The sequence below is a fragment of the Zasmidium cellare genome (genome assembly GCF_010093935.1).
Source record: "Zasmidium cellare ATCC 36951 unplaced genomic scaffold M409scaffold_42, whole genome shotgun sequence".
NCBI lineage: Eukaryota > Fungi > Ascomycota > Dothideomycetes > Mycosphaerellales > Mycosphaerellaceae > Zasmidium > Zasmidium cellare.
Genome location: NW_022986986.1, coordinates 262,904 through 288,674, shown reverse-complemented (window position 1 = coordinate 288,674; position 25,771 = coordinate 262,904). Strand labels below are relative to the sequence as shown.

General features: G+C 54.5%; 13 protein-coding genes across 13 annotated transcripts; 9 read left to right on the top strand and 4 right to left on the bottom strand.

Annotated features, from left to right (window-relative positions):
* Nucleotides 1–1,013: 1,013 nt before the first annotated feature.
* Nucleotides 1,014–2,261, top strand: M409DRAFT_28356 (uncharacterized protein; the record flags this gene model as incomplete). Its single annotated transcript, XM_033808998.1, has 3 exons — nt 1,014–1,132; nt 1,185–2,008; nt 2,062–2,261. 3 exons carry the CDS (start codon nt 1,014–1,016, stop codon nt 2,259–2,261), a joined length of 1,143 nt encoding a protein of 380 aa, XP_033662209.1.
* Nucleotides 2,262–3,111: 850 nt separating this feature from the next.
* Nucleotides 3,112–4,726, top strand: M409DRAFT_28355 (uncharacterized protein; the record flags this gene model as incomplete). Its single annotated transcript, XM_033808997.1, has 5 exons — nt 3,112–3,238; nt 3,422–3,460; nt 3,523–3,866; nt 3,926–4,347; nt 4,402–4,726. The coding sequence occupies 5 exons, from the start codon at nt 3,112–3,114 to the stop codon at nt 4,724–4,726; spliced, it is 1,257 nt and encodes a 418-aa protein (XP_033662208.1).
* Nucleotides 4,727–5,047: 321 nt separating this feature from the next.
* Nucleotides 5,048–5,905, bottom strand: M409DRAFT_59311 (uncharacterized protein; the record flags this gene model as incomplete). The annotated part of the gene is made up of 1 exon (XM_033814154.1): nt 5,048–5,905. One exon carries the CDS (start codon nt 5,903–5,905, stop codon nt 5,048–5,050), a length of 858 nt encoding a protein of 285 aa, XP_033662207.1.
* Nucleotides 5,906–6,424: 519 nt separating this feature from the next.
* M409DRAFT_28353 (uncharacterized protein) lies at nt 6,425–7,348 on the top strand (the record flags this gene model as incomplete). The annotated part of the gene is made up of 2 exons (XM_033808996.1): nt 6,425–6,774; nt 6,832–7,348. 2 exons carry the CDS (start codon nt 6,425–6,427, stop codon nt 7,346–7,348), a joined length of 867 nt encoding a protein of 288 aa, XP_033662206.1.
* Nucleotides 7,349–7,394: 46 nt separating this feature from the next.
* M409DRAFT_69909 (uncharacterized protein) lies at nt 7,395–9,449 on the bottom strand (the record flags this gene model as incomplete). The annotated part of the gene is made up of 2 exons (XM_033818492.1): nt 7,395–7,568; nt 7,623–9,449. The coding sequence occupies 2 exons, from the start codon at nt 9,447–9,449 to the stop codon at nt 7,395–7,397; spliced, it is 2,001 nt and encodes a 666-aa protein (XP_033662205.1).
* Nucleotides 9,450–10,414: 965 nt separating this feature from the next.
* On the top strand, nt 10,415–11,707 carry M409DRAFT_69908 (uncharacterized protein; the record flags this gene model as incomplete). Its single annotated transcript, XM_033818491.1, has 1 exon — nt 10,415–11,707. The coding sequence occupies one exon, from the start codon at nt 10,415–10,417 to the stop codon at nt 11,705–11,707; it is 1,293 nt and encodes a 430-aa protein (XP_033662204.1).
* Nucleotides 11,708–13,508: 1,801 nt separating this feature from the next.
* M409DRAFT_69907 (uncharacterized protein) lies at nt 13,509–15,321 on the top strand (the record flags this gene model as incomplete). Its single annotated transcript, XM_033818490.1, has 4 exons — nt 13,509–13,651; nt 13,710–14,506; nt 14,566–14,729; nt 14,779–15,321. 4 exons carry the CDS (start codon nt 13,509–13,511, stop codon nt 15,319–15,321), a joined length of 1,647 nt encoding a protein of 548 aa, XP_033662203.1.
* Nucleotides 15,322–16,050: 729 nt separating this feature from the next.
* M409DRAFT_28349 (uncharacterized protein) lies at nt 16,051–16,782 on the top strand (the record flags this gene model as incomplete). Its single annotated transcript, XM_033808995.1, has 1 exon — nt 16,051–16,782. The coding sequence occupies one exon, from the start codon at nt 16,051–16,053 to the stop codon at nt 16,780–16,782; it is 732 nt and encodes a 243-aa protein (XP_033662202.1).
* Nucleotides 16,783–17,297: 515 nt separating this feature from the next.
* Nucleotides 17,298–18,321, bottom strand: M409DRAFT_28348 (uncharacterized protein; the record flags this gene model as incomplete). The annotated part of the gene is made up of 3 exons (XM_033808994.1): nt 17,298–17,601; nt 17,654–18,171; nt 18,232–18,321. 3 exons carry the CDS (start codon nt 18,319–18,321, stop codon nt 17,298–17,300), a joined length of 912 nt encoding a protein of 303 aa, XP_033662201.1.
* A 302-nt stretch (nt 18,322–18,623) lies between these two features.
* Nucleotides 18,624–19,265, top strand: M409DRAFT_69904 (uncharacterized protein; the record flags this gene model as incomplete). The annotated part of the gene is made up of 2 exons (XM_033818489.1): nt 18,624–18,909; nt 18,994–19,265. The coding sequence occupies 2 exons, from the start codon at nt 18,624–18,626 to the stop codon at nt 19,263–19,265; spliced, it is 558 nt and encodes a 185-aa protein (XP_033662200.1).
* A 777-nt stretch (nt 19,266–20,042) lies between these two features.
* On the top strand, nt 20,043–21,500 carry M409DRAFT_59305 (uncharacterized protein; the record flags this gene model as incomplete). The annotated part of the gene is made up of 2 exons (XM_033814153.1): nt 20,043–20,497; nt 20,549–21,500. The coding sequence occupies 2 exons, from the start codon at nt 20,043–20,045 to the stop codon at nt 21,498–21,500; spliced, it is 1,407 nt and encodes a 468-aa protein (XP_033662199.1).
* A 581-nt stretch (nt 21,501–22,081) lies between these two features.
* On the bottom strand, nt 22,082–23,305 carry M409DRAFT_59304 (uncharacterized protein; the record flags this gene model as incomplete). Its single annotated transcript, XM_033814152.1, has 3 exons — nt 22,082–22,987; nt 23,045–23,188; nt 23,240–23,305. 3 exons carry the CDS (start codon nt 23,303–23,305, stop codon nt 22,082–22,084), a joined length of 1,116 nt encoding a protein of 371 aa, XP_033662198.1.
* Nucleotides 23,306–24,010: 705 nt separating this feature from the next.
* On the top strand, nt 24,011–25,704 carry M409DRAFT_59303 (uncharacterized protein; the record flags this gene model as incomplete). The annotated part of the gene is made up of 3 exons (XM_033814151.1): nt 24,011–24,370; nt 24,542–25,291; nt 25,345–25,704. The coding sequence occupies 3 exons, from the start codon at nt 24,011–24,013 to the stop codon at nt 25,702–25,704; spliced, it is 1,470 nt and encodes a 489-aa protein (XP_033662197.1).
* Between the last annotated feature and the right edge of the window lie 67 nt (nt 25,705–25,771).

Below are 25,771 nucleotides of genomic sequence, written 5' to 3'. Positions count from 1 at the left end.
ATTCTTCGGCTACTCGAGCTCTATCGTAGCTGATGTTGTGCCCAACAATGATGCGAGGCTTCTTCGAATCCCCCATTGGGATGAGCTGCCTATCGTTCTCACTTTCGCCAAGTAGCCACGGAGATATCCAAGCGTACCAGTGGTTTGCAGAGACAGCACATGCCATGGCAGGGAAGTTTGTCTCCAGCCACATTACTTCCGTATCAAACGTCAAAACATCCTCGTTGGGAGATGCTACAGGTTCAGACGTCCCATCCTCGTAGTATTTGGTCCATCCACTTCTTACTATCCATCTTCGAGGCTTTTGTGGCGGTGATGCGCGGGCATATCTCTTCGCCAGACTCAGATACGGCTCTGCACTGTCCATTCCTAGCTTGTGGAAATGTTCATCCAACGATGCTCCATGCAAGACAGGCAAGTCAAATCCGATCGGCTCTGCATTATCGCTGGTCTTTCCCAGCAGTTCATGGCGAGAGAGATGGTCTCTTGACAATGCGACCAGTTCCTCGTCTGGCTTGGATGATGCGCCGGATGGGAAAAGTTGTGGATGCACGTAGGCACTGACTTGCTGGACGCCGATTTCGTTATGTCTGGCCTGCGACGGAATGGATAGCGACCTCTTTTCTGGAGCAGGTTCGGTCGATGCTGTCGCGTAGCATCTTTGCGCACACGACCATCTCAGGGGTCGCGGTCGGATCCGGAGTAGCGAGGTTTGCTGCGTGCGCTCGAAGGCGTCGACCACGTGCTTGTGGCATCTCGTTCGCATCGCTATAGCCGCTGTGAAGGCTGACTCGGCATTATCGTTGGTGGCGAGGAAGTTGGTGGAGAGGGCGTGAACAAGGTGGAGGTAGAGAAATCGCAGGCGTCATGTCATCAGCCCTACGCTAGCTGGGCAGTCGATCTCCCGCTTCCTGCATCGCCTGCCCCGTCACTCTTCCCTTTCACTCGTATGCCTTACTCTCCGTACTGCCATTGTATAGGCTCTTGCTTCTGAGCAATGTGAGCGGGACGACATGTCGGCCTGGGACTTTGACCATAATGGTGGTGGCGGTGGCGGGCGCGAGCACTTTGAGTGGGATGATGAGCCCGAGTGGAACTTCGACAGGCTGGACCACGAAGACCACGAGGATTGGTACGTGTGAGCGCTGTTCACCTAGAATCGCAAACACTTACATGCAGTGAAGGGACGAGCAATTTGCTCTCCACGCCTTTGCCCACTCCCCACCGCCGCCGACTCACTCCGCCTTCACCAACACCCGCAACGCCGCCCCGCCTTCACAAAGACACGAGAACAACATCTCACGTTCACATGACACGGCTTTCCTTGACACCCTACTTCACGCCACTGCCCCAGCAAGACGCCGAACTCAAGCTGTGACCGCTCAAGCCGACCTCACGCGAAGACACCCCGCCGACCCGCCACGAGATTCAGCGGCGACCTCCAGTCGACGACCTTTTTCAAACTCACGTACTCACACCAATCACCCGAGCCATTTCGGATATATTCCAAGTGCTCTATTCGACGAGTCGGACAACGGAGACGACACACCTTACTCCACACAACCATCCACCCGTGTTTCCGACCGAGCTTCTGAAGATTTCGTGACTCTCGAAGAGGATACAGACGGGGAGGAAGGGTTAGCAGCCATGGCACCAAGTCGTCGACGCACCACTCGCCGAGAGTCAGCGACGGTGGACCTCACCCCAGGTGCTTCAACCACAGCGACTTCGCAACAGCGCTCACGCGTCCGCAAACGCTCAGTCGACTCAACCGCGGCAGGCGAAGGTCGTGCCTTCAAACGAGGTCGGGTGTCGCAGGAGGATACTGAAGAGATTGACCTCTCAAAGGACCCACCTTCCGCTGAAGAGGAGCTGCTACAGAAACAGCAGCAGGAGGCCATCAAGCAACAGCACGCCGCAGAGGAGAATCAAGGGCCTTACAAAATCGGGAAGAGGACTTGCATCATATGCATGGAGAACTTCACCAACTGCACCATTGCATCTTGTGGTGAGTATTTGATCCATAAGGCATTTGCTGTGAGCATTTACTGACTTGCACAGGCCACTTCTACTGCCACGAATGCCTCATCCAAGCACTCATCGCTGGCGAGAAGAACTCCGACCGTGGTCACGGAACCTGTCCCCAGTGCCGCAAGCCACTCACGAGGAACACCAAGAAGAAGCGCGATATCATCCCGCTTTCGTTCATGAAGAAGGAGACGTTCGAGAAGAACAGGCATAAGCGTTTGCAGGCATCGTAGCTATAGCGGTGGCAGGGATGGTCTGGATTGAATCTTTTAGCTGAGCGAGGCGTTGTGGGATTGATGAGAGACGGTGTTTCAGGTGGTACCATACGGAAAGCGATACCCAACAACAGCATTATTGAATTGAACGGATTGATACGATCACAACTGTACTCGAACGGTGCAATGTGCATTGAATTGAGAGACAGCTCTTTTAAGTGACTCTAGTACAAGTCAATCGATGTATAATTGTTTCAAGACTCAGGTAAAATCTAGAGCATTATCAATCCGCTCTTCAGGTTAGTCCATCGTGCATATGCATCGGCCGAAGCCATCTCGATTGGCTGGAAGGGAACGAAGGAGGCGTGGCTTGGCTGACGGACGCCTCAGCTCAAGGTCACGATCACACTGCTGCTGCTGCGATCTGCGTATCTTGGAAACCATCGCCCCTGCGATGCCATGCTGCTTAGGTTTCGACCTCTCAGCCTCCTGCCATTGCCTCTTCTCTACTACAATGACCCGGCATACAACTTAATGTCTGGCTATTATTCGTGATTCCGCGCCTTTCGTTGCGATTTGTTGAGGGACAACGATACGGGAAACAGTCCTACTAATCGACAGCTTTCGCTACGAGGAACGCGTCGCAGCCTGGTCGATACATTGGAACATCGGCGTCTCGTTCGGCGGTACTGTACGACCTCGACCATCATCGATTCTTGCTTGGTCTACTTGACGAAGAGTTTCAATTGTACACACATTCGACCTTGTCCCCAATCCACACTGTTTGGGCTGTTTTCAGACACAACCTACCGGAACACCTGGAACGTCCGGATCTTCGACGGAAGCAGCTCTCGTGATTGGCTTCGAGATGGAGACCATCAAGAAGGTCGTTCCCTTCACTGGATCGAAGAAGGACGAGTCCGGCCAAGAGCCAGTGTCCGGAGTGGAAGGCCAAGGCACGTCGACTGAGCCTTACGACGCGGGCAACCAGGAAGGTAAGCACTACCTACGATTTCTGTCGTAGAATCACCTTATTTCGATGTTGGTGAAACTGCTCGGTTGGCGACCTGGGGAAGAAACTCTTGCTTGACCAATCTATCACTTGGAGCCTGAAGCCTGAGTCCATCAAAGATCTTCGTTGAACAGTATGGATCAATGCCTGACTGACGCCCGTACAGAGCAGCCAGAGCTATCAGGCAAAGCTCCACGACACACAGGTAAGTGTTCCCAGGCATTGAGTCTCTGATGAACGACTCGGACGCTGACCCAACTTCATTAGATGCAAAGGAAGAAGCACCAGCACCTGATACTTCTGCTGCGGAGAAGACTGCTCCCTCACAACCGGCAGACAGTAAGTCTGACCAGCCTGCCGAGGCCACCGCCAACGGCACATCTGGAGATGCTAAGTCGTCGCCAAAGCTCATTAAGAAGCCAACGATTGGGAGCTCGAGTTGGTTCACAAATGCCAATCCGTTTACTAAGAGCAGCACCGACTCTGACGCGGCTGGTGAACAGTCGGTGGATCCGAAGACGCCCGGTGTAGAAAAGACACAGGCTGAAGCTGGTGGCGAAGTGTCGAAGACTGCTGACAAGTCTGAGTTGCCTCCGAACCATCTGGGCGAGGTATGTATAGCCTCGTGCCCACTACAATAGCAGTTGATACGGCCTCTGACACTTCACAGGATGTTCCCCCGGGCCTCGATACAGTTGTAGTAGATCCAACTGAGAACGTAAATCACGCGACAGATCCCGCCTTCGCCTCTGGCAACTCAGAGCTCCCCAACCATCTCGACGACAATGTTCCTCCAGGCCAATTGGCGGCGCCCATGGGTAAAGGCAAGGGCAAGGCGAAGATGACCGATGCAGACTACGCAGAATACGACAGCAGCAGTGCGGCTAGCAACCGATCAACGGGAACGAGGAATGAGTCCGTCGCTACAGACTACACGATCACCTCCAAGAATACGTACTCGACCGCAGGTACTGGAGCTTCAACTCTGGCTTCTAGGAGACAGTCTGCCGTGCAAGCTCCTCACAGCCAAGGCAAGACTATCACGGCTGGTGGCATTCCGCTGGGTCAGAGGGCGATGCTCGAGCGTGAGAGGTGAGTCCTTCGTCAACGAATGGAGTGCATTGAATTATTCTGACTTCTCTACAGGCGCTTGAGCAGCATCATCCCCGAACGCGACTTCGGACGAATCGACGACATCACCTCCTCCAACACCCAGCGAAACTCTGGCGTCGGCTTCTCAGACGCCGGCCCATCCCTTTCGAAACACCAAGATTTCACTCCATCCACCCGGGCCCCGGCGAGCACCTCACCCAACACCGACGAGCCCATCAAAGACGCCCGCGTGTCCTCGGTCGATAGCAAGACCGCAAGTCCCACGGAAACGAGGAACAACCGCCGCCACTCGAGTGTCATTGACAAGGCGAAGGGCTTGGGGAGGAGGTTTAGTCAACGCATCAAGCCTTCGAAATGAGCGTAGCATTGTTGCGGATTTGGGTCGGAGTTCAGCGATTGTTTTTTTTTTTGGTGTGTGCCTGCTGTTTTTGAGGGTGTAAGATCAGCCCGGCGTCACGAAGATATGAACAGAAATCATCAGTACATGTGTGAAAAGAAAGAGTACATAAACCCAAAATTCAGGTGGCTTTCGTCAGCCATATTTCCCGGCCTAGCAGTAATCTGACACTTTCAACATGAATAGCAAGGTTGTGGACTGTAGCAAGCAATCGCAGTCGTAGTAACGTGGGTATCATAATCAAATCTAGAAAGGTCTATACATATAAGGCCGGGATTCAGCTTAGAGCAGGTATTTCTTCCACAAGAGGAAGATTATGGCGCCGATGACGCCGTATATCGCCTTGTCGATCCAGGCGGGGATTCCGTCGTCTTGTTGAGGTCGCCGCTGTTGTTGCTGTTGTGCGGCTACAGCTGCCGTTGCTGGTGGAACCGGCGCAGGACCTGATACCGGTCTCGTTTGTGTGGTAGTTGAAGTAGGTGGCGGTACAGCCGGTGCAGCAGCAGCAGGAGGAGGAAGAGGAGGATTACCACTCTGCGAAGTCCCCTCCTTCGCCTTCCCCTCCCCCTTCCCCAAATCATCCCTATACGCCAACCTCAACTCCTCCGGCACGATCTCCTTCCCCATCTCCGCACCCGCCTCCCTCACAGCCTCCTCCTGCTCCCTCATAACCTCCTCATTACTCTTCCCACAAGCCGCACACCGGCCCTTCAGACTCTGCCCCGCAAACCTCCTCCTCACCTCCTCACTCGCATCCATACCCCCCACCTGGCCCTTCGCATCCGTATCCATGAAGCTCCGTATCGCCACCAGCGCCGTCCGGATCCCCCACGCCGGCTGCCACGTCTCCTCGTGGTGCCCGCTGATGGACAGGCAGATCTCGCGGTTGACTTCGAAGCGGCCGGTGGGCGTGAGGAAGCGGAAGGAGGGCGGTTTCAACGGGTATGCTGGGGGCAGGACGATGCGGCCGTGGTAGATTCCGCCGGCGAAGGGCGAGGGCGCGGGCGGGCCGCGCAGGGTGAAGTGCCATTCGAAGAGGTCCGTTTCGAGCGGGGCGGCGTGGTAGTCTGGGCTGGGTTGGGTGGCTAGTTCGGAGGCTTCTTTGAGGATGCGTTTGATTGTGGGGTTTTTGGTGGACATTGTTGCGGTTTGCGGTTTGCGGTTTGTTGGTGATTGTAGGTGGTGGGGGTGGACTGCAGGGTGTATAGTTGGGTGTTCGTGGGGATCAACTCGGCATTGTTGTCGTTTATCGATTGATCATCAGGAGCTCTTCGGCTGATATTGTCACAGGACTGAGCAGGTGGCCTTCGCGACAGAGTTGTGGGATGAGGAGGAAGAGGAGGTCGAGACGACAAGTGGCTGCTCGAGGCTCGTGCTTCAGCTTGGACGGAAGGAGGTCCGATCGGAACCCTCAGGCCTTGGATGAGCACGACTGTTGAAGGAGTCGTTGATCAATCTGCTGAAACATGCGTAGAAGCTGAGACAATCAAATTGATGTGTTCATGAGACTGGTCTCCAACTCGTGAAGATGACCTGACGATCGATCGAAAGCTCTATTCCCCATCGAGCAAGCACGACGATCTACTGGCATGTGATAGCGCTCTACCTCCCCTCAGACCTCTCCTCTCCCACACCACCTCTCCCACTCCCTACACAACAATGCCCTCCCAACGCCTCCGCACCCTCCGCACCCTCCTCCACCTAACCACCAAAAACAGCGACGCCTTCCTCCTCCACCTAACCCGCCTCCTCTCCACCACCACCGGCCTCGACGCAACCCTCTGCACCCTCCAATACACCCTCACCTTCGTGCACTCGCAACTCGTCCGCCTCCTCACGAACAAATATGAGAAACTCGCCATCTCCATCGCGAGCAAGGCCTCCGAGACGATGCTGCCCGGCGAAGCACTCGTCGCGACGATCGAAGCGCCGCATGTGACGTTGACGGAATGGTGCGCGGGTGTGAAGGCTTTGGGCGAGACGACGGATGATGTGAGGACGTTTTTGAGGTACGTACATATCTTGTGTAGTAGTCACACATTGTGCGCGAATCTGACGTGGTGTAGGCTTTGGGGTCTCGCGAACATTTACACTTGGGCGCGTGAGACATACCTTTACCCGAAACGCGACCCCGCGATCAAGTTCCTCGTCTGGGCGCGTATATTCGCGAGTGTTGGGTTTCAGTTCTATGAGAATGGCGCGTACCTGATCAAGAAGGGGGTTTTGCGAGGGCAGAGATGGGCGGATAGGGAACCGAGGTGGTGGGTTTGGAGTTCGAGGTTCTGGATGGCGGAGGTGGTATTGGAGATGCTGAAGCTGTTGAGGGTGCGGCAGTTGAAGTACAACGAGGAGTTTGGGGCGGAGAAAGTGGATGAGGATGACAAGGGCGTCAAGGTGCAGAGCAAAGAGCTGGAGCAGCGGTGGTGGAAGGACTTATACGCCAATGGTGGCTGGTTCGCTCCCAGTCTGCATTACAGCTTCCACAACGAGGAGCACAGTCCTGTGACTGAAGCGTGGCTCGGGCTATCAGGCGTGATACCGGGAGCGATAGCCCTGCGAGAGGCATGGCGAGCAACGGCGTAAAACTGGCATGTCTCATACAACTATGTGGTGCGGAGCCTCCATCTCATCAGATGCGCGTGATGTCAACGCGTGCTCTTTCGAACAGATCATGAGTCGCGTATTCGGCCTCCCGGTCGTGGTCGTTCAATGCACGGGGCTGGACACTGACAGCAGCGTACGTGCCGGGACCACGTTTCTTGCTCAATGTTCCAGGGTTGATGCAAACGACGGATTCGACGACCTACAAGTTGTCAGCACGCTGCATTAGAAACACGCACCTATGCCTTTGACTGACCTTTGCAAACGGACTTAAGACGCTTGGCAAGATGAGCATATCAGGCCTTGCTTGCCAGAAATCGCCGAGCTTTAAATACTCAAGGTCCAGGTTGGCACCAACAGCGAGCCTCTCCTCTCCGCCAGGAGCCGGTACCTCGCCCGGGATAGCCGTGGGTTTGGGAAGGTCCTCTCTGGCAAGGGGCGGAAACACCGGGAAGTAATGGCTTTGCTCGATGATATGGCCAGACAATCTCCCCAGAAAGTCGTCATTGAAGCTCTGGCCTTTGGGGGCTTGGTAGACATTCTCTCTCCTCAGTTCCGACAGCACATCCTGAGAGGACATTCCGACCAGCATATCGTTCATGGAGAGAGCCATTGGGTTCGCCACGAATTGCACTTGTCGAGGTAGGTCGAGGGCAGGCTTGGGGACCCGATCTTGGGGCCAAGACACATGCTTGCTGATTGCATCCCGCATGGATGGAACGAGCACAATCGTTATTGTGGGTACGGCCTGCACAAGTCTTTGAATCGGCACGCTGATGAGAGCTTTGAAGACATCAGTAATCGTGGCTTGGTCAGGTTCGATCTTAGTGCCAGCTGGAAGATGAGGCTCGAAGTCGCCAGAGGCCACGACTGGATGTTCGAGATCCAGAAAGGGTCCAGTCAGGATCAGAGCATCCACCCTACCGGTTTCTGCCTTGTTCAGTAATGTATAGAGAGGCGCGAAAGAGAGGTCCGTGTCTGTTGTGTATGGACCACTGGCGATGAGCATGGAAAGTGGTCGTGTCTCCCTGTCATCTCCTGTAAGCCGATCGTTATGCACATTGATCTCTTCCGGTCGAGACGCTGCCGGAGGAAGCAGGGGCATGGGCAAAACTTCCGTGACCGCGAAATATTCCCCACTGACGTTCGTGCCTCTCAACGCCACAATTTTGCCAGGAAAGAAGTCGAAAGCGATACCTTCCATCTTCAAAGGCACTCGCATACCTGCACCCATACGTCTGCTCGTCTCTAACACCATGCTGGCTGCATTAAGCTTCGCGTTGGGTTGATCGCACGCAATGCGGCCGACTGCAACAACTTCTGCTGAAGATTGAGCTGCAGGATTGCCGAAGGCACTGTCTGGTAGCTCGTGGTGCTTCTGTACAGCCTCCGTAAAAGTGTCGATCCTGTCGTCCAGGATTTCTGAAGCCTCTGAGAGCTTCATTGCCATCGGTTTGTACGCGAATTTGGGCAGATCCGATGCAGCCTTCAGCTTGACGCGGGCGGCCGAGGGTGGAATTTGCGGGATGGTCGCAGCAGGTAGATGCGAGTTTATAGATTCAACAACATCGCCAGCATTCTTGCGTTCCTCGAATGCTACGGCTGGGACGTGTCTTGCGGTGGCCGGTGTCTTGCTGTCTGCAGGAGAGCTGTTCAAGCCACTTCTGGCTGACTTGGGAGCTGGAGTATCGAAGTTGGTAGCCTTTCTCTTTGCAGCAGATGTTCGAGCGCCCGGCGTTGTAGACACCATGCCATCTAGCATGCCGAATACATCGCCTCCACCACCTGTCGCTCTAGGTGTCGCATTCGTTCTCTTTGCGGCGCCCTGAACGGCATGTTTGTTCCTCGAATCACGCTCCAGCGCGTCCTGCAGCGTCTTCTTGAAATCTCGAACAGTTTTATAGTCTAAATTGGTGGTTTCAGCGCCCATCTGAATCACGTAGCTGTCCCATTTGTAGTAGAGGTCCTCCGGCGAAAGGGACATGAGCTGGATGATGTGGAGCAGTTCGGTCATGACATCTTGGGCGAGCTTCGAGTCGGGAGCTGCAAAGAACTCGTTGATCTGTTTTTCGACGTCTGCCATGTTCGTGGTGGTGATGCGGTGTCCTCAATGGCAGTCAGATGTCAGAAGGCGGAGGAAGTTGGAAGTGGAAGACGCGTCTTGACGCGAAGTTGAGATCGCGCTAGTAAAGTGTAATTGACCTATCAAACCCCCGAAAATAGGTAGCACATCCTCTCGAGATACATTCGCACTCGCTTTGCATGATACTGGATCTCGTGCTTGCTTGCGATTCGAGCTCTGCAAACGTATCGATCTTCCTGTCTGCCCTACTTATTCGCAACGCACGATGTTACCTTCTTCAGCCGACGTCACCGCAGTCAGGCCCGTTCATGCATACCAACAAGATTCCATGTGCGCCGGAATCCTGACGGTCTGACACGGGAACAGTCATCATTGTTGTTGTCTGGTAGGAAGTGATAGTCAGATCGCGAAGGATGTCTGGAGTTACCTTGTACGCGGACCGCATTCGACAGATACGTACGTAGGTAAAGGCTCGCGATAATGACACCGAGCTGCACAAACCGCGAACCGGGGATTCGCTCGTTCTACGAATGCACGAATGCCAAGGTGACATCCATGGATTGACGCCACAGCGGATCTCAGAGAAAGCCGCCCTCCGAACACGATGAGGTCAAAGGCTTATGTAGCTGAGTCCGTTACAAAAAGCACCGTTTACTCATCGCGGCAGGGGAGTGAGAAGATACACGTTGCATCTCTGCGCAGGTGCCGCAACAGTTCGTCTTGGTCATCGTTAGAGTGGAAAGCTTTGCGCCTGTTCGCATTATCATTTCTCGCCAGTATCATCCCTCCGAGCCCACGCGAGACGCAGGGTCTCGAAGTCTAAACTCCATAATCGTCCAATTCTCGAACCGACCCAACGCAGCTGCCTCCTCTCGCAACAGCGGTCAGCCCTTCTAATACCTCGCCCTCGCCGCTGTCGCCGCCGCGAGAAGCACACCATCTATCTCCCGACATACCGTGGCACCATGGCTCAGACCGCCAATCCCGGGAGCGTCGCAAATGGCACCATCATAGCCGACGAGAAGGCACCACTCAACGAAACCACCTCGCTGCCTGTGTCGCAACACCTGACGCCGAATGGCACGGATAACTCCCGTCCAGAGTCGTTCGTCTCTGCCGACTCCTTCAAATCAACCTCGTCGCAAATCCAGCCCTCCGACACCCCTGCGAGTAGTGCTACCGCAACTTCAGCTGGAGCTGAGCGTGAAGAGGAGGAGTGGAAGCCACCGACCAATGGCTCTCTAAAGACACCGATACCAAAGCCAACAGCCACCAGCAAGCCATTGCCTCCTGCAAAGCTGACTCCTGAGCAAGAAGTCAAGTACGCCACTGTATTCGCGGGTGTCTCGCAGTGGAAGACTCTCCCTGCTACAACCGCAAAGAATGCACCTCAGGCGCCCATTCAAGATCATGAGCGGATGTTCCTGACGAGGGAGTGTCTTCTGCGTTACCTGCGTGCCACCAAGTGGAACACGGCCAACGCGCTTAAGCGTCTGCAGCAGACATTGAGCTGGAGAAGAGAGTATGGCGCGGACACATTCACACATGACTACATCAGCCCCGAGAACGAGACCGGCAAGCAGGTCCAGCTTGGCTTCGACAACGATGCCCGACCCTGCCTCTACCTCAACCCAGCGAAGCAGAACACCAAGATGTCGGACCGCCAGATCCACCACCTGTGCTACATGCTGGACCGGACGATCGACATGATGCCTCCTGGCGTTGAGAACAGCGCATTAATCATCAACTTCAAGGGCGCTGCTAGCGGCAACGTCCCCTCAGTTGGACAAGCACGTGCTGTCCTGAACATCCTCCAAGGCCACAATCCTGAGCGGTTAGGTAAGGCGCTGATCAGTGAGCTGCCTTGGTATGTCAACACCTTCTTCAAACTCATCAGCTCATTCATCGATCCTGTCACGCGGGAAAAGATGAAGTTCAACGAGGACCTACGAAAGTATGTCCCACCCTCACAACTATGGGACCACCATGAAGGCGACCTCAAGTTCGAGTACGACCATTCGGTGTATTGGCCGGCGTTCGAAGAGGAGTGCAATAAGAGGCGATCGGCATACAGAGAGCGGTGGGAGAAGTCTGGCAAGAGGATTGGAGAGTATGAGGAATATCTTCGTGGGGGCAACCACGCTTCTCTTCAGCAGGTGTTGGACAAGGCACGGGCAGACGGCACTGTGGATCTCTCGCAGCAGAAAGATGATGACCTGATAGCCGCCGAGATGGGCAAGTTGAGCGTGAGGGCATAAATGCATGAATGATCAGCATTGGCTTTGGGGCATTGAGTCGTGCATACGGATTTGGAAGACGTACACCAGCACATTGGCGTTTTGGCGCCGCAAGGCGATCTTTAGGCGGTCTAGAGGTACGATGAGTGAATTGTCTCCTTATCCATTGCCGATAGAGATATTCAACAGCAATGAGCGTTGGCCGAATTCTTGATGCATGCATTGACCAAGACATACTGTTGAATTCGGGCCCGAGCTAGATCCAGTCGGGTCTGCAGAATGCTTGCCCGATGGATGGTCGCTCTCCTTTCATCTGAACATGGACGGCGATTTTCAATAAGATATGGAATCGCCCAATGTTGATGCGATCAGATCTCTGCCGTGTATGTTGCCCGAGCTTCGAAGAGTTCCGCACGTGCCTGTGCGTTGTCAAATGCAAACTTGAATGACCTTGTCCTGCCAGGCCCAGAAGTCTTGAGGGTGGGCACCCGAAGCTTCTTAATTGATCAAACCAGGGATACGACGCATTGTGCCACCTCGTGGCCTGAACGGTCACGGCATCACAACTCGAAAAGCGAGGCCGAGCAACGTTTGAGACAAGCATCACGTCTGCCCAGACTTCGTCGTCCAAGATCTTCTGTCATCGTTCTTCGCGTCTTCGTCAAATTTTCTAGTGTCTGTCTTGTCGAACACTGGTCAAAGACTAGAAGATGCGCTTTGCGTCAGGGTCGCATCGCAGCGTGAGAAGAATCACGGCATCGTCGGCAGGTCTGGTCGTGTGCCCTACTTCCGATACCGAATTTAGCCCTCAATGTCCGACGAGCTTTGATTGAGAGATGTGTTTCGATGTGGGCCGAATCTCGGTCACATCACGGTGGTATAGCGATATCGTTCGAGGAGGTCCACTCGTGTTGATAGCAAGAGCGAATGAGGGTTGGCGTTGTCAAACGAGCAGTCTGTTGTGCAGCGTCTTTTCTCGCTGACGCTCAGTAGCAGTATGCCGCGATTCTTCGAGGTTTGACACTTTTGTCTGATGCGCTTTTGAAGCAGTGAGGTCAACAGAGGGCGACGGCGATCGACAGAGGCTGTCTGAGAGCCGGCGCTAATGCAGCTCGCCGCGTCCCGACACTCTGTGAAAAAGACGCTAGCTGGTCCGAACTCGACTTCGTTCTCTCAGAATAACGGCGTGACACGGCCAACCTCTGTGCAGAATCTTTCGAACCGATCGGCATGCCTCGCGCAGCATGTTCATCCGGCTCCGGTGGGCCACTCGACATGTCGTCAGGCTTCAGGACGGCTATGAGACCAGTATATGATCTGCATTTTGAGCAGAGTCTAAACAAGACCAGCCCTGACGAAAGAGTACTCGACGGCAACGAAAATTGTCCCAAAGAGAGCAACGTCCTATAATTGATCTCGGGTCTCCTTCCTGAACTCTCCTACGCCTGCAAGTGACTTCCAATATGGGCTTGGTGGTTCTCCATAGGCCTCGAGACTCGGTTCGGCTGGAAGCACATGAAGCGCCAGTCGTTCAACTCACGGACACTTTTCTCACCGTCGACCCACTCCAACCACGCAGATGTGATCCGTGAGCCGTCAAGGTCTGCAACCCGCGTGCCCGCGAAAGTTGCATTGTGACATTGGGGCTCACCATGGGCCTCCGTTCGAAGAGCCCCACGACTCCAAGAGCTTGCTGCGGTGTTTAGGCGCGTGGGCGTCGGCAGGCATAAGAAGAGCGCGTGTCCACGTCCTTCTTCTTTTTTGATCTCCTTCACCTCCTCGTCCTTTCCCAGCAGTCTCTTCATCGTTCTGCTTATTCAACATGCCGTTCCTCAAGCGGACTGAGCGTGAGGCTCAGCAGGCCAATCAACTTGAGAAGGCTCCCTCTCCCACCGCTGGTGCTGGCCAGAAGGTTACCTTCCTTGCTGTATACCTTGGACTGGTCGCCTCGATAGGTGGATTCATGTACGTCGACAACTATCGCACCCTCTCCAATCATTATGTACTGACAACTTCACCTCAGGTTCGGCTATGTCTCTGGACAGATCTCAGGTTTCTTCCAAATGGAGGACTATGCTCGACGCTTCGGTGAACTGCAGAGCGATGGCTCCTACACCTTCTCTGCCGTCCGACAGGGAACGATCACAGCTTTGCTCTGCGCAGGATGTCTGTTCGGTGCTCTTATTGCCGGCAAGATTGCGGATGTCCTTGGCCGTCGACTTTCGATCTCTTGCTCTGCATTCTTCTGCTGCATTGGAACCGTCATCGAAATCTCCTCCAACACGTCTTGGGTGCAATTTGCCGTTGGACGCCTCGTAAACGGATTTGGAATTGGCTCCCTCTCCGTACTTGTCCCAATGTACCAATCTGAAAGCTCGCCAGCGATCATCCGTGGTGTCCTCGTTTCATCGTACCAGCTTTTCATTACGCTCGGTATTTGGACTGCGGAAATGGTCTGCTACGGCACTCACGATGACAGCACCAGTGCCTCATGGCGCATCCCGAACGGTCTCTCCTTCTTGTGGGCGCTCATCCTCGGCGCCGGTATCCTCTTCCTGCCCGAGAGCCCTCGATATGCATACCGTATTGGACGTGAAGAGGAGGCTCGTAACACCCTTGCTAGACTTGCTGGACTGGCGCCAGATTCTCGCGAGATCAACATACTCGTCAACGAGATCCGGGTCAAGCTCGACGAGGAGACGGCCGGTGTGGACACTGCTTGGCACGAGATCTTCACCGGACCAAAGATGTTCTACCGCACCGTCCTTGGTATTGTTCTGCAAGCAGGACAGCAGCTTACTGGCGCGAACTTCTTTTTCTGTACGTCGCAGAACTCACAGCTCTTGTGGCCCAGACATGTACTGACTTTTGGCTCCTAGACTACGGTACAACTATCTTCAAGGCCACTGGTCTGAACGATAGCTACGTTACCCAGATCATTCTGGGAACTGTCAACGTTGCCTGCACTTTCGGTGGTCTTTACGTGGTGCAAAAGTGCGGCAGACGCAGTGCCTTGATGGCTGGAGCTGCTTGGATGTTCATGGTGAGTAAGCCATCGTTTTTATCCTGGGACCAAGCTGACGTCCAGACAGTGCTTCATGATCTACTCCTTCGTTGGTCACTTCGCTCTCAGCCAGAGCGATCCTGCCTCCACCCCGGCTCCTGGAAACGTTCTGATCGTCTTCTCGTGCCTTTTCATCGCTGCATTTGCGACAACATGGGGACCAATCGTCTGGGCCGTCGTTGGTGAACTATATCCTTCGAGATACCGCGCTCCTTGCATGGCGCTGGCCACTGCATCCAACTGGCTGTGGAACTTCCTAATCTCATTCTTCACCCGCTTCATCACCGACGAAATCGACTACCTCTACGGACTGGTTTTCGGTGGCTGCTGTCTGGCCTTATTCGCGATCGTGTTCTTCTTCGTCATCGAGACCAAAGACCGGAGTCTTGAAGAGATCGACACCATGTACGTTCTGGGCGTCAACCCGATCACGAGCTCTAAATGGGACGGCAGCAAGCTCCCAGAGAGCAAGGACACCAGTGGACGCAACAGCAGTGATGCGGCTGATGCTGAGCGTCAGAACTCGCAAGCTCCTGTTCAGAGAGTGCCGACGGTGACGATTGAGGAGTAATGGATGAGCTTAATGATGAAGAGACTGGACAATGTACCAGACAAGGGACATGCGACTGAGATGAGTTGCTCAAATACATGAGCGCTGTACAATAGACGGACAGGACGAGGAGACAAGAATCAGACATCGGACAATCCTCCGCACCAACGCTGATTTGTGAACAGTCAGCCGTTTGATGGCTTTCGTGAGGTTCAGCCTTGCGATGTGAGAGTAAGATTATCGAAACACCATACAACACCACGAGAGTATCTTCGCCAGGCGAAAAATCACCGGTCTCATAGTCGGTCTATGATGGATTTCCTAGATCTCAAGTACATGTAGGAGCTCTGAATTCCCCCGGTCTCCGCGATGAATGACCGCTACTTACATCACGACTTTCCCTGGCTAGGTTTCAAAGACCATACAATGGCGTGTAAGGCTGATCAAACCAACCTTATATATGTTACGCAGCTCTAGCCGTAGTGGTTCATTCCTATTATCTTGTGCACCTCCCGTCACATCGCACAAAACTCTCACCGGACGTCGCCCTGCTGAACAGAGTTTCAATCCTTCGCGAAACCGATTCGATACGTCGCTACCGTCAGTCAGCCACACAGCCTCCAAGGCATTCTTCCGTGCCTGCCTGCTCATACATAGGTATACATTAATCCCATCATTTCCTTCTCATTCACTCGTTCCCTCCATCAAAATCTCCCAATCATGTCAATACTAACCACCTTCCCAGCAACCATGGGCGTCTCCCTCAGCACCGCGCGATACCTCGCGCCAGCCTCCTTCCTCTACGACTTCGCAGCGCAACAATACGGCATGTTCTCGTCCCCCAACATGAAGGACATCCACGACGCCAACCTCTCCTTCTTCTCCCCGCAACCCTACTTCATCGCGGGCTTCTTCTTCCCTCAGCAGCTCTTCCAGCTCGCCTGGATGTACCGGCTGTGGAAACTCAGCCCGCAAATTCCCAAGGAGAAGAAGGAGCTCGACGATATGGTGCGCTTCGTGCCGTACTACGCCCTCGGCAACGTGTGCATCGGCACGTGGATGTTTTTCTGGAACGCGAGCCACCTCAAGGTTGCGGATATCTTCGTGATCGTCAACACGACCGCGCAGCTGTTTTATGTCTTCTCCCAGCTGGAGCCCATGAACACCAAGTCCTGGGGTTCCATCCTGACGCATGTCGTCTCCAAGACGTTTGCGGGGATCGGCGTGCTGGATATTTTGCATAATACTTCGGTGGCGTTTTATAGGAATCAGCTGCCGAGCAAGTCTCTCAAGGTGGCGACTGGGCTTGGGTTTGGGCTGCTCTCCGCTTGCAGTGATTGGATCTTGGGAGGGTGTCTGGTGTACGATTTGATTGCTCTGAGTGTGGGACAGGCATCCTACGAGCAGGATTGGAGCAGGGTGTTGGGCGGGTTCGCACTTGGGAGTGCGGCCATTGTTGGGCTTAAGAACTATTTCAGGTAAGGCTCAGTGCGCTTCCAGTTGATATTGAACATAGGACACATGGCTGTGGGTTGGATGGAAACAGGCGTTGACAAGAGGTTTTCTAGGCCACCTTATGTCAAGAATAACGACTATGCATTGACGGCACAGGATGATGATATTGATGATCGGGTATGATGAATATGATAGCATCTGGTTGGGACAATTTTGTACTATTATGGGAAATCAAGTCATGTATAGCGAGGCATGTTGACATTTGTTCATGGAAAAGTCCGATGACGGAATAAGCAATTAATGAAAACGCAATTCACGCCTGCTCTCGAGTACATTTCGTTGCTACTGCAGCTTGTCGCTTTTTACATTGTGCCGTCTAGATACTTGGTATTGGTACAAGTTCCTGGCAGGCCGTCTTTTCTGCACACCCCTCCGTCCCTGATATACAAGCCTCCAATATCAACTCGAAGCTGGGATGGACAAGGCTGTCTTGGCAACATGGGCCGAAGTTTGGTACGAGTTTCCAATTCCACCTTTCACGTCTATGCTGCCCTGCTCTTTGGTCGGCCGCCGCCAACCTTCCTCGCCTGTGGCTTGTTCAAGTGTCCTGCTGGAATCCAGCTCTCGTCGTATCCCTTGGATCCAGTTGTTACAGCAGGTCCATCCGCACCGGCCACGGCCACCTGGTCGGTTGGGTCAACAGGTTTGCCTCCAGTCGATCGCTTGGCGCGCTCGCCGCCCTTGCCTCCTCGCTTCTTCTGAGGGAAGAGTGTGGTGATCCAAGTGTTGTAGATGAAGTAGCAAGTTCCGCCGAAAGCACCCGCGAGGAAGAGGTAGAGGAAGATGCTGCAATCGATATTAGTGTAAGTCGGAGCAATCACCAAGCGGGAAAACATACATCTGAGGATCGAAGATCGAGACAGGAGCTTCCACAACTGCAACAGTCTCCCTGAACACGGTTAGAGTAAACATGCTCTGGGCTCGTGCGATGACGGTCTTAAGCTCCAGGGTAAGATCCTGAGGGTGCATGACAGTCGAGAAGGCGTAAGTAAGGGTCTCCTTGGTCTTTGGCGGGATGATGGTGCCGAACTTGGTGCCAGTCAAGTTGCGGACAACCTGCGGTGGGTCTGGGGCTCCTGGGGCGTCAATTGGCGTCAGGAGCGCACCAAGTCCAACCAACACATTGACCTCGGTATCCTCGTTGTTCACAATGTGAAGGAGCGCTCGGGTGGGTCGGCCATTGACCATCTTGACTCCAAAGATCTCGGCATCTGGGAACGAGACATTGACGGCGACGTTGAGAGGTTTCTGCGCCTTTTGCTCCTCAGACCATTGCCTTTCTCCTCCGCTCTCTGCCCACTTCAACATATCTTCCATGTTGACATCCTCGACGGCGGGCTCGGTGGCATCCTCGACCTGAAGAGATGTTGTTAGCAGAAAGCTTGAGCATCTCCAATGCTGTTTGGATTACTGTACCTTAATACCGTCAGCTTCTGGATCTTGTGCGAAGGCAGTGAACGACGAGAGGGCAACAGCAGCGATCGCTGCGAACTTCAGTGAGACCATGTTGGCTGATTTGGTGGAACTGCAAGGAAGCACGAGGTCGATGTCGAAAATCAACCTTCCAGCTGGCCAGAGCCGCAAGATGGGCCCCAGGAAGCACAGACCACTCCAGCCAACGTCGGGACGACTTCAGGTGAATCGAAGTTCCTGATTCTTTCTACAACATCTTCCATCTCGTGTTTTCCTGTCATTTACGGCCATAGATTCTGTGCAGGGCATTCCATACAGTCAGAGGGAAGGACATAGATCATTTGTGCATAGCCTACACGTCAGAGTAGATCTCCTCGTCCTCCGGCCACTTCACCATGGGATGGGTCGATAAAGTGCCTCGTGCGGGCAATTTGTACATCGGTGGATTACATGCGCTTTATCAGAGACAAGACTTGTTCAGAGAGTACCGAATAAGCCATATCATTTCGGCCTTGGATTTCGATCTCTACGAAGCCGGACATTTCAAGGAGTACACTCATATCCAGGTCAAGCTCGACGATGACCCCAACGAGAACTTCTTTGCCCATACGAACCACTTCAGAGATACGAACGACTTCATTGAATCAGCTTTGAGCAATGGCGGAGCAGTGTTCGTGCATTGTGAGTAGTCCCCCGTCGTTTGCTAGACTCCAGCGTTTGCCAGGCCCCTGCATTCACAGCCCCCTCTGCTAACGTTTCGCGTAGGTGCAATGGGCAAGTCGCGTTCGGCAACCATCGTCATAGCCTACCTGATGTGGAAGTATCGCATTTCACCCGTGGAGGCTCTTGCGCAATTAAATGAAGGCAGACCTGTGTGTGAGCCAAATCCTGGATTCCAGGAACAGCTAGAAGTCTACCATGAGATGCTCAGATCCGGGTCTGATGCCGGCGCCAAGCTTGTCTACGAGCAATGGCTGAAGACACGGTACACTGGCGACTGGTACAGCGAGCGACGACGGCAGATCTCGAAACTGTAGACCAATGAGAAGCCGCTCTGAGCACACCATCTGCAGTTTCTTCCTCACTCATTGTCACGAGCAGCTCGCAGGCTGCTGAATACAGCGCGAATGCCGCGCAGTGACGGAAAATCTGGCAATTCGGCACAACAATACACGTGCTGGAGATAAGGCAGCAATAGCACGGCCAATCAGAAAGCCAAACGGAGCGCGAAACAGTGTCCTCACTTCACTGATTGAGATGCCAAGCACGTGCGGTCTGTTTTTGTTAAGCGCGCTGGGATCACAGTGGGAGAGACAGGTCTATGCAGCCCACGGATGAATGTTTCTTATCCCAGGACTCTCCCGCGGACTAGGATCTCGGCGTTGAATTCTGAAGAAGATGTACACGGAACTGTGTCCCTCTCCCAAGCTATTGGGGCATTGTCATGACCAGTTTCGGGAAGACAATAGTAGGCTGTTCCCAGGTGTTTCCCACGACTCGGACTCAACCTGACAGCCTCAAAGCAATGGTTCTCCTTCACTCACCTGAAACACGGCTGCGGCCTGTGTTCTCCAAACTTATAACTACCTCGCTGTCCTCTCTCAATTTTGAACTCTTCAAGCCATTGCAGTCGACCTTTCAAGTTTTTTGAATAGCATCTACAAGCACTTTGAAGCCGACTTTGAGCAACAGCCCAACGCCCACACATATTCAAACACCAACCTCGACTACACTCACCATGGTATGTATCCCGCACTATCACACGACACACCAGCACAGCTAACCTCGATTGAATTTAGAAGCGCACTGCATCAATGGCTCTCCTCCCCAAGCCGTATCGCCGCCGAGTCACTCGCCAGCAAACCAAGTTCTTCAAGACCATCTTCCCGTTCCTCGCCCTCCCAGCCGAGATTCGCGAGTTGATCTACTTCTTCTGCTTCTCCTTCGCCAACATCAACGGCTTCTTCAGCGAGTTCTTCAATTTCGTCAAGGCCGAGGCTGATGTTGGCAACGACAAGCCATTGGGCAAGATTCCCTTCTGCTCGACTCCCAGCATCCTCTTGATCAGTCGCCAGATCTTCTGCGAGGCCATCACCCTTATCCGCAAGCACTCCATCACCTTTAACCACGGTATCTTCAACATCAAGCCGCTGAGCCAGGTCATCACTCCGAATCCTCTCCGTCAGCTCTCCTCGATCGAGATCACCGACAAAGGCCACCCTCTCCTGACGAAGAAGACCCTCAGCGTCACCTGGCACGGTTACATGCGGTATGTTCTGTCGAGTACATCTCAATTTCGACCTTTGCTAACGTTTCCCAGGTTGATCAAGAGCCTCGCCCAGATCCTTTCCAAGGGCCACCACCTCAAGAACTTCACCATCCGCTTCGACGACCCCAACCTCGTCGAGCACGTCACCACCTGCGCCGCCGGTAGCTGGAATTGTGGTTTCCGTGACCAACTGCGAGACGCCATCTTGAGCCTCAAGATCGTCCGCGGCGTCAAGAACGTCACCTTCATCGGCCTCGAGAAAGCAGTCGCCGAAGAGGTCAAGCATTACATGCAGAGACCCAAGGTCATCGGTTTCGAAGACTTCCCCGACAAGGTTCGCGAGATCGTCTACGGCGACGCCTTCGACTGGTCCTCCGTTTCCAATGCCCTCGCCCGCAGCGTTGCCAAGTGGCCAAACGAGAACAGAGTCAACAGACCCTTCCCTAACCCCAAGATGACCACGCCGACCATCCTCCTCCTCAACAAGCGCATCACCAAAGAGGCCCTCGCCATCATCCGCAGCCAGCCCCTCAATATCGTCTTCCCCACCTCGCCCGCCATCGACGGCGGCAACTGGCGATTCCCACAACCCTCCCGCTACCTCCCCATCAAGACCCTCCGCCACGTCACCACCCTCAACATCACCCTCAAGCACTGGAAGTGGGCCTACAACCTCATCCTCCCCCTCTCCGCCGTCCTCCGCGAAGCCAAGAAGCTCCAGAAGTTCACCATCACCGTCGTCGACGTCGACGACAAGGAGAAGCAGGGCGTCCTGAAGTGGCCGCGCAGCAAGGGCTCCATCCCCCTGCCGTACCACCCTGCGTTCCACGGCACCGTCAAAGCTCGCGAGCTGAAGGATTGGGGCGTCTCTGGCCATATCGGTGAGATGTTCGTCAAGCCGCTCGGTCATGTCTTGATGTTCAACGAGTACGAGAAGCGTGACGACTTCGGTCTGATGCCGACGGCTGGTAGTTTGTACGGCAGGCTTGTTTGGGGTCGCTAGATCTGAGGCGGGCATGGTATCTTCAGCATCACAAACGCGCAAGCGCGTACATCGCCACTCTCGAGGCGAATACGCACGCACGCACGCACGCACCCACGTACATCATCAACTCCTTACGACCACGTACCCACTCGTATCTTTATCCAACGACGAACGACGAACGACGATCACGGACGTTACGAGAAGGATATCTTGAGGAAAAGAAAGAGAAAGAAAGAAAAAGGAATAATATATGAATGATGAGCCGGACATTCATCCAACGTCTTCGACTTCACGACATGAACATCTGCATTTGCTTTTTGGGTCTTTGGGTTTTGGGTTTTCATTTTTCCTTTGTGGGTTTTTGGGGTTTCTCGAACGAAAAGCAGGCAACGACACGAAGAGAAGAAGAGAGAGAAAGATACGGGATGGATCACACACGATTGAGCTCGGTATTCTAGCTGTATCTGATCTGAGCAGAGGTCCGCACTGCTTTTTCCCTGCACGCCTGTTCCTGGTATGCGGGTTCGACTGCTTAGCTAGTCGAACAATTCGGCTGGGGTATATGTATGCTATTCTCAACTTCAAAGGTTTTTCACTTCTCAGTTGAACAGCGAGTCGAAATCGAAATCGGCGTTGTTGGTGTTGTTGTTTCCACCGCTGCCCGTGTCCATGCCGTCGAGGTTGAAGTCCATGAGATCTTCAAAGGTGGAGTCTCGTTGTTCGCCAGCTCCTTGCGAGTCCATTCCGTTGCTTGCACTGCCGACTCCGAAAAGCTCGTTTAGGTCAAGGTCAGCTCCATTGCTGGTCGGCTGGGTATTTGCGTAGTCCTCCAGACCTGGTAGCAGGGATGAGATGTTGTCGTTGTCGGCGCCATTCGCATCAAAGTTTGCCCCGAAGGAGCCAAAGTCGATGTCGTTGGAGTTGTCTTGATCGAAGTTGAAGTCTTGGTTCTCGCCACCAGCTCCTCCTGCGCTCATAGGGTCGTTGAAAAGTGAGTCTAGGTCGTTCGCGGTGTCTGGCGCTTTGTCGTCGTCGGTACCTTGGTCTTCGCCAGTATTGTCTTCTTCGGCCGATGGCTTGGTGTCAAGGTGAAGGCCTTCGTTTAGTGGCTTGAGGTCGTCGGTCGTTTGCAACGTGTGCGCGGCTACACTTGGCTTGGATTCTGCGAGAGGTGGTGACGGCTGCTTTGGCAGGTCTTCCGCAATCAACTCGTCGAAAGACATGACGGGTACCGGCTTCTCCTCGTCATCTGGAGCTGGGTCCTCCATGACGATGTCCTCGTCGGGTGGTGCTTCAGGCTTGGGAGGTTCGTGTTGCGAAACCGTCTCGACCGGCTTGACGTCTGGCTCGGGTACTGATTCAGGTTCGGGTTTGCTGTCTGAAGCTGCCTTCTCGTCCTTTGGCTGAGGTGGTTGTGCTGCTGGCAAGACTGGCGGTTCGATGTGCACGCCAGATCGCTCTCGACACACTGCCAGATCGCGCCGCATCACGGTCTGAGCTGAACGCTATAAGCGAGTCAGCTATATAAGCATTGACATATGATCACACGTGGAGAGACGCACCAGCTCGGACTCGAATTGATCCAATGCCTCATGGAAGCTCGTGGCGGCCTCGGGTATGACTTGCTGGAGCTTCGTGACTTGCGCTGCTGGACGCGCCTTGGGGTTGTTGGCCAGGGCCACGAACACGCGACCGGTCTGTTCGAGCTGCGACATTATCAGATGGAAGGCCGTCGTTGTTCAGATGCCCAGACGTACCACAGAGTTCAGCTGGAGATGCAGCTGATCCAGCAGCTCGGCGTGGTTGCTGCTCGTTGCCGCCATGTCGATGCGACGATGACGCGCAAACTGGTTGCTGGTGAGATGGCGGAAAGGAGCGTGTTGGAGCTATGTATAACCAGAGTTTGGTTCGGGTCGTTCGGTCGGTGGTCACCTGCATGCAGGCTGGGTGTGAGCAGCAGCAGCAAGCTAAGCTCGGGAGCAGCCGCCGGGGGTCTTTTGGTCACGTCCGTCGTCTGGTCTCTGCTGTCGCTGCTCATATCCTGCCTCCCACCGTCGCCGTCCATCAGCAACCACCCGCAGACCGTGTGCCCGGGTCGCCGCGCCGTCTGCATTCTTGTTTCCTTTGTTCGTCGCTGGACCGTTTTCCTCCGCCTGCTGCTGCTGCTGCTTTGTGCGCCTTGCTCGACGTCTCCGTCGACACACCCTGCTTCGAGTCTTTTGCGCGCCGCCCACCCCAACCAGCAAGACCCACAGACAGACCCGCCCGCCAGAGGCAGCTCTCATCTGTGCACCATCTCCTACTCGACCTCCCGTCGTCTCCTCCAGACAGCTAAGCATTCACGAGCTTTTGTCTCCTTGTGCGTTCCTCGTCCCTTGCCCACCACGCTCATTCGGCCAGCACGGCGCCTAATCTCACACGCAGCAGCTTCTTCCGCTGAGCGCATATCGCATTTTCCTCTTGGGCCCTTTCTGCTCCTATCTGCTCTCATCTTTGTTATCTCCTCGAGTTCTACCATTCAACCAACCATGGCCGATACAAACACCTCCGTCGCCTCGTCGCTGCCGCCGCCGCCCGCCACGGGAGTCGCCCCAGGCCAGCCTGGCTACGAGAATGGCTCCCAGCAGGGTCACATGCCACCGCCGCCAGTCCCGCCGCTCAACATCCCCCAGAACACCAACCCGATCCCCACCGCGGTCGATATGCAAATGGGAGACCTGATGTCGCCAACCAGCGCGGGAGGCTATGTCAGAAGAGCTGCTCCAGAACCGAACAAACGAGCGCTATACGTTGGTGGTCTTGATCCACGCGTGACGGAGGACGTGCTCAAGCAGATTTTCGAGACGACTGGACATGTGCAGAATGTGAAGATTATCCCGGACAAGAATGTGAGTACCACCGCACATGACCCTCGAGTCAATGGCAGCTGCCGTGTCTGGCCGATAATAACAGGCCGCGTGACCCGCTGCCTGCCTATTGTCGGTTGCGCATTTGGCAACTGCAGTATATCAAGCACCTCAATTCGACTGCAGTTTCCGAACACAGTCTAACTCTGACAGTTCCAATCAAAGGGCTACAACTACGGATTCGTGGAATACGACGACCCCGGTGCGGCAGAGCGAGCCATGCAGACCCTCAACGGCAGACGGGTGCACCAGCAAGAGATCCGCGTCAACTGGGCCTACCAGTCCAACAACACCTCCAAGGAAGATACCTCGAACCACTTCCACATTTTCGTCGGCGATCTCTCCAACGAAGTCAACGACGAGGTCCTCTTGCAAGCATTCTCAGCTTTCGGCCAAGTTTCTGAGGCACGTGTCATGTGGGACATGAAGACGGGACGCTCGCGTGGCTACGGTTTCGTTGCGTTCCGAGACCGAGGTGAGGCGGAGAAGGCACTGAGCTCCATGGACGGAGAATGGCTTGGATCACGTGCCATTCGCTGCAACTGGGCCAACCAAAAGGGCCAGCCTTCCTTCGCGCAGCAGCAAGCTATGGTCTCTATGGGCATCACCCCAACCACTCCTTACGGTCACCACTCCTTCCCTACCCAGGGCGCTCAGTCGTACGAGATGGTCGTCAACCAGACCCCACAATGGCAGACCACCTGCTATGTCGGCAACTTGACCCCGTACACGACCCAGAACGACCTGGTGCCTCTTTTCCAGAACTTTGGCTATGTCACCGAGACTCGGTTCCAGTCCGATCGCGGCTTCGCTTTCATCAAGATGGACACGCACGAGAATGCGGCCAACGCCATCTGCCAGTTGAACGGTTACAATGTTAATGGCAGACCGCTCAAGTGCAGCGTAAGTACATCAACTGCGATATCTATCAAACAACGCATGCTAATTGTCATCAGTGGGGTAAGGACCGCCCACCGACTGGCCAGTTCGACGGCTACAACCCAGCCCAGACTCCTCAATCCGCTGTGTCTGCCTTCCCTCCGACCCCTCAAGCCTTCTTCCCACAGTACGGTCAGCCCAACGCTATGTCGCCACAAGCTAGCACCCCGGCAGGCCAGTACCAGCACCCAACTCCAGGAAGCTGGCCGAGCAACATGACTCCCCAGAGCATGCACCCACCTGCCGGTAGCTGGCCAACCCAGCAGATGACGCCACAGAGCGCTGGAGGCTACGGGCAAGCACCTGCTGGATTCATGCCCACACCTGGAGCTCCACAGCCAGCGCCGTTTGGACGTGGCTACGGCTACCAAGGTTAGGCGCCTGTATGTGCCAGCGGCTGACACGACTCTCTTGTTACTACGACACGGCAATGTACTTTACTCT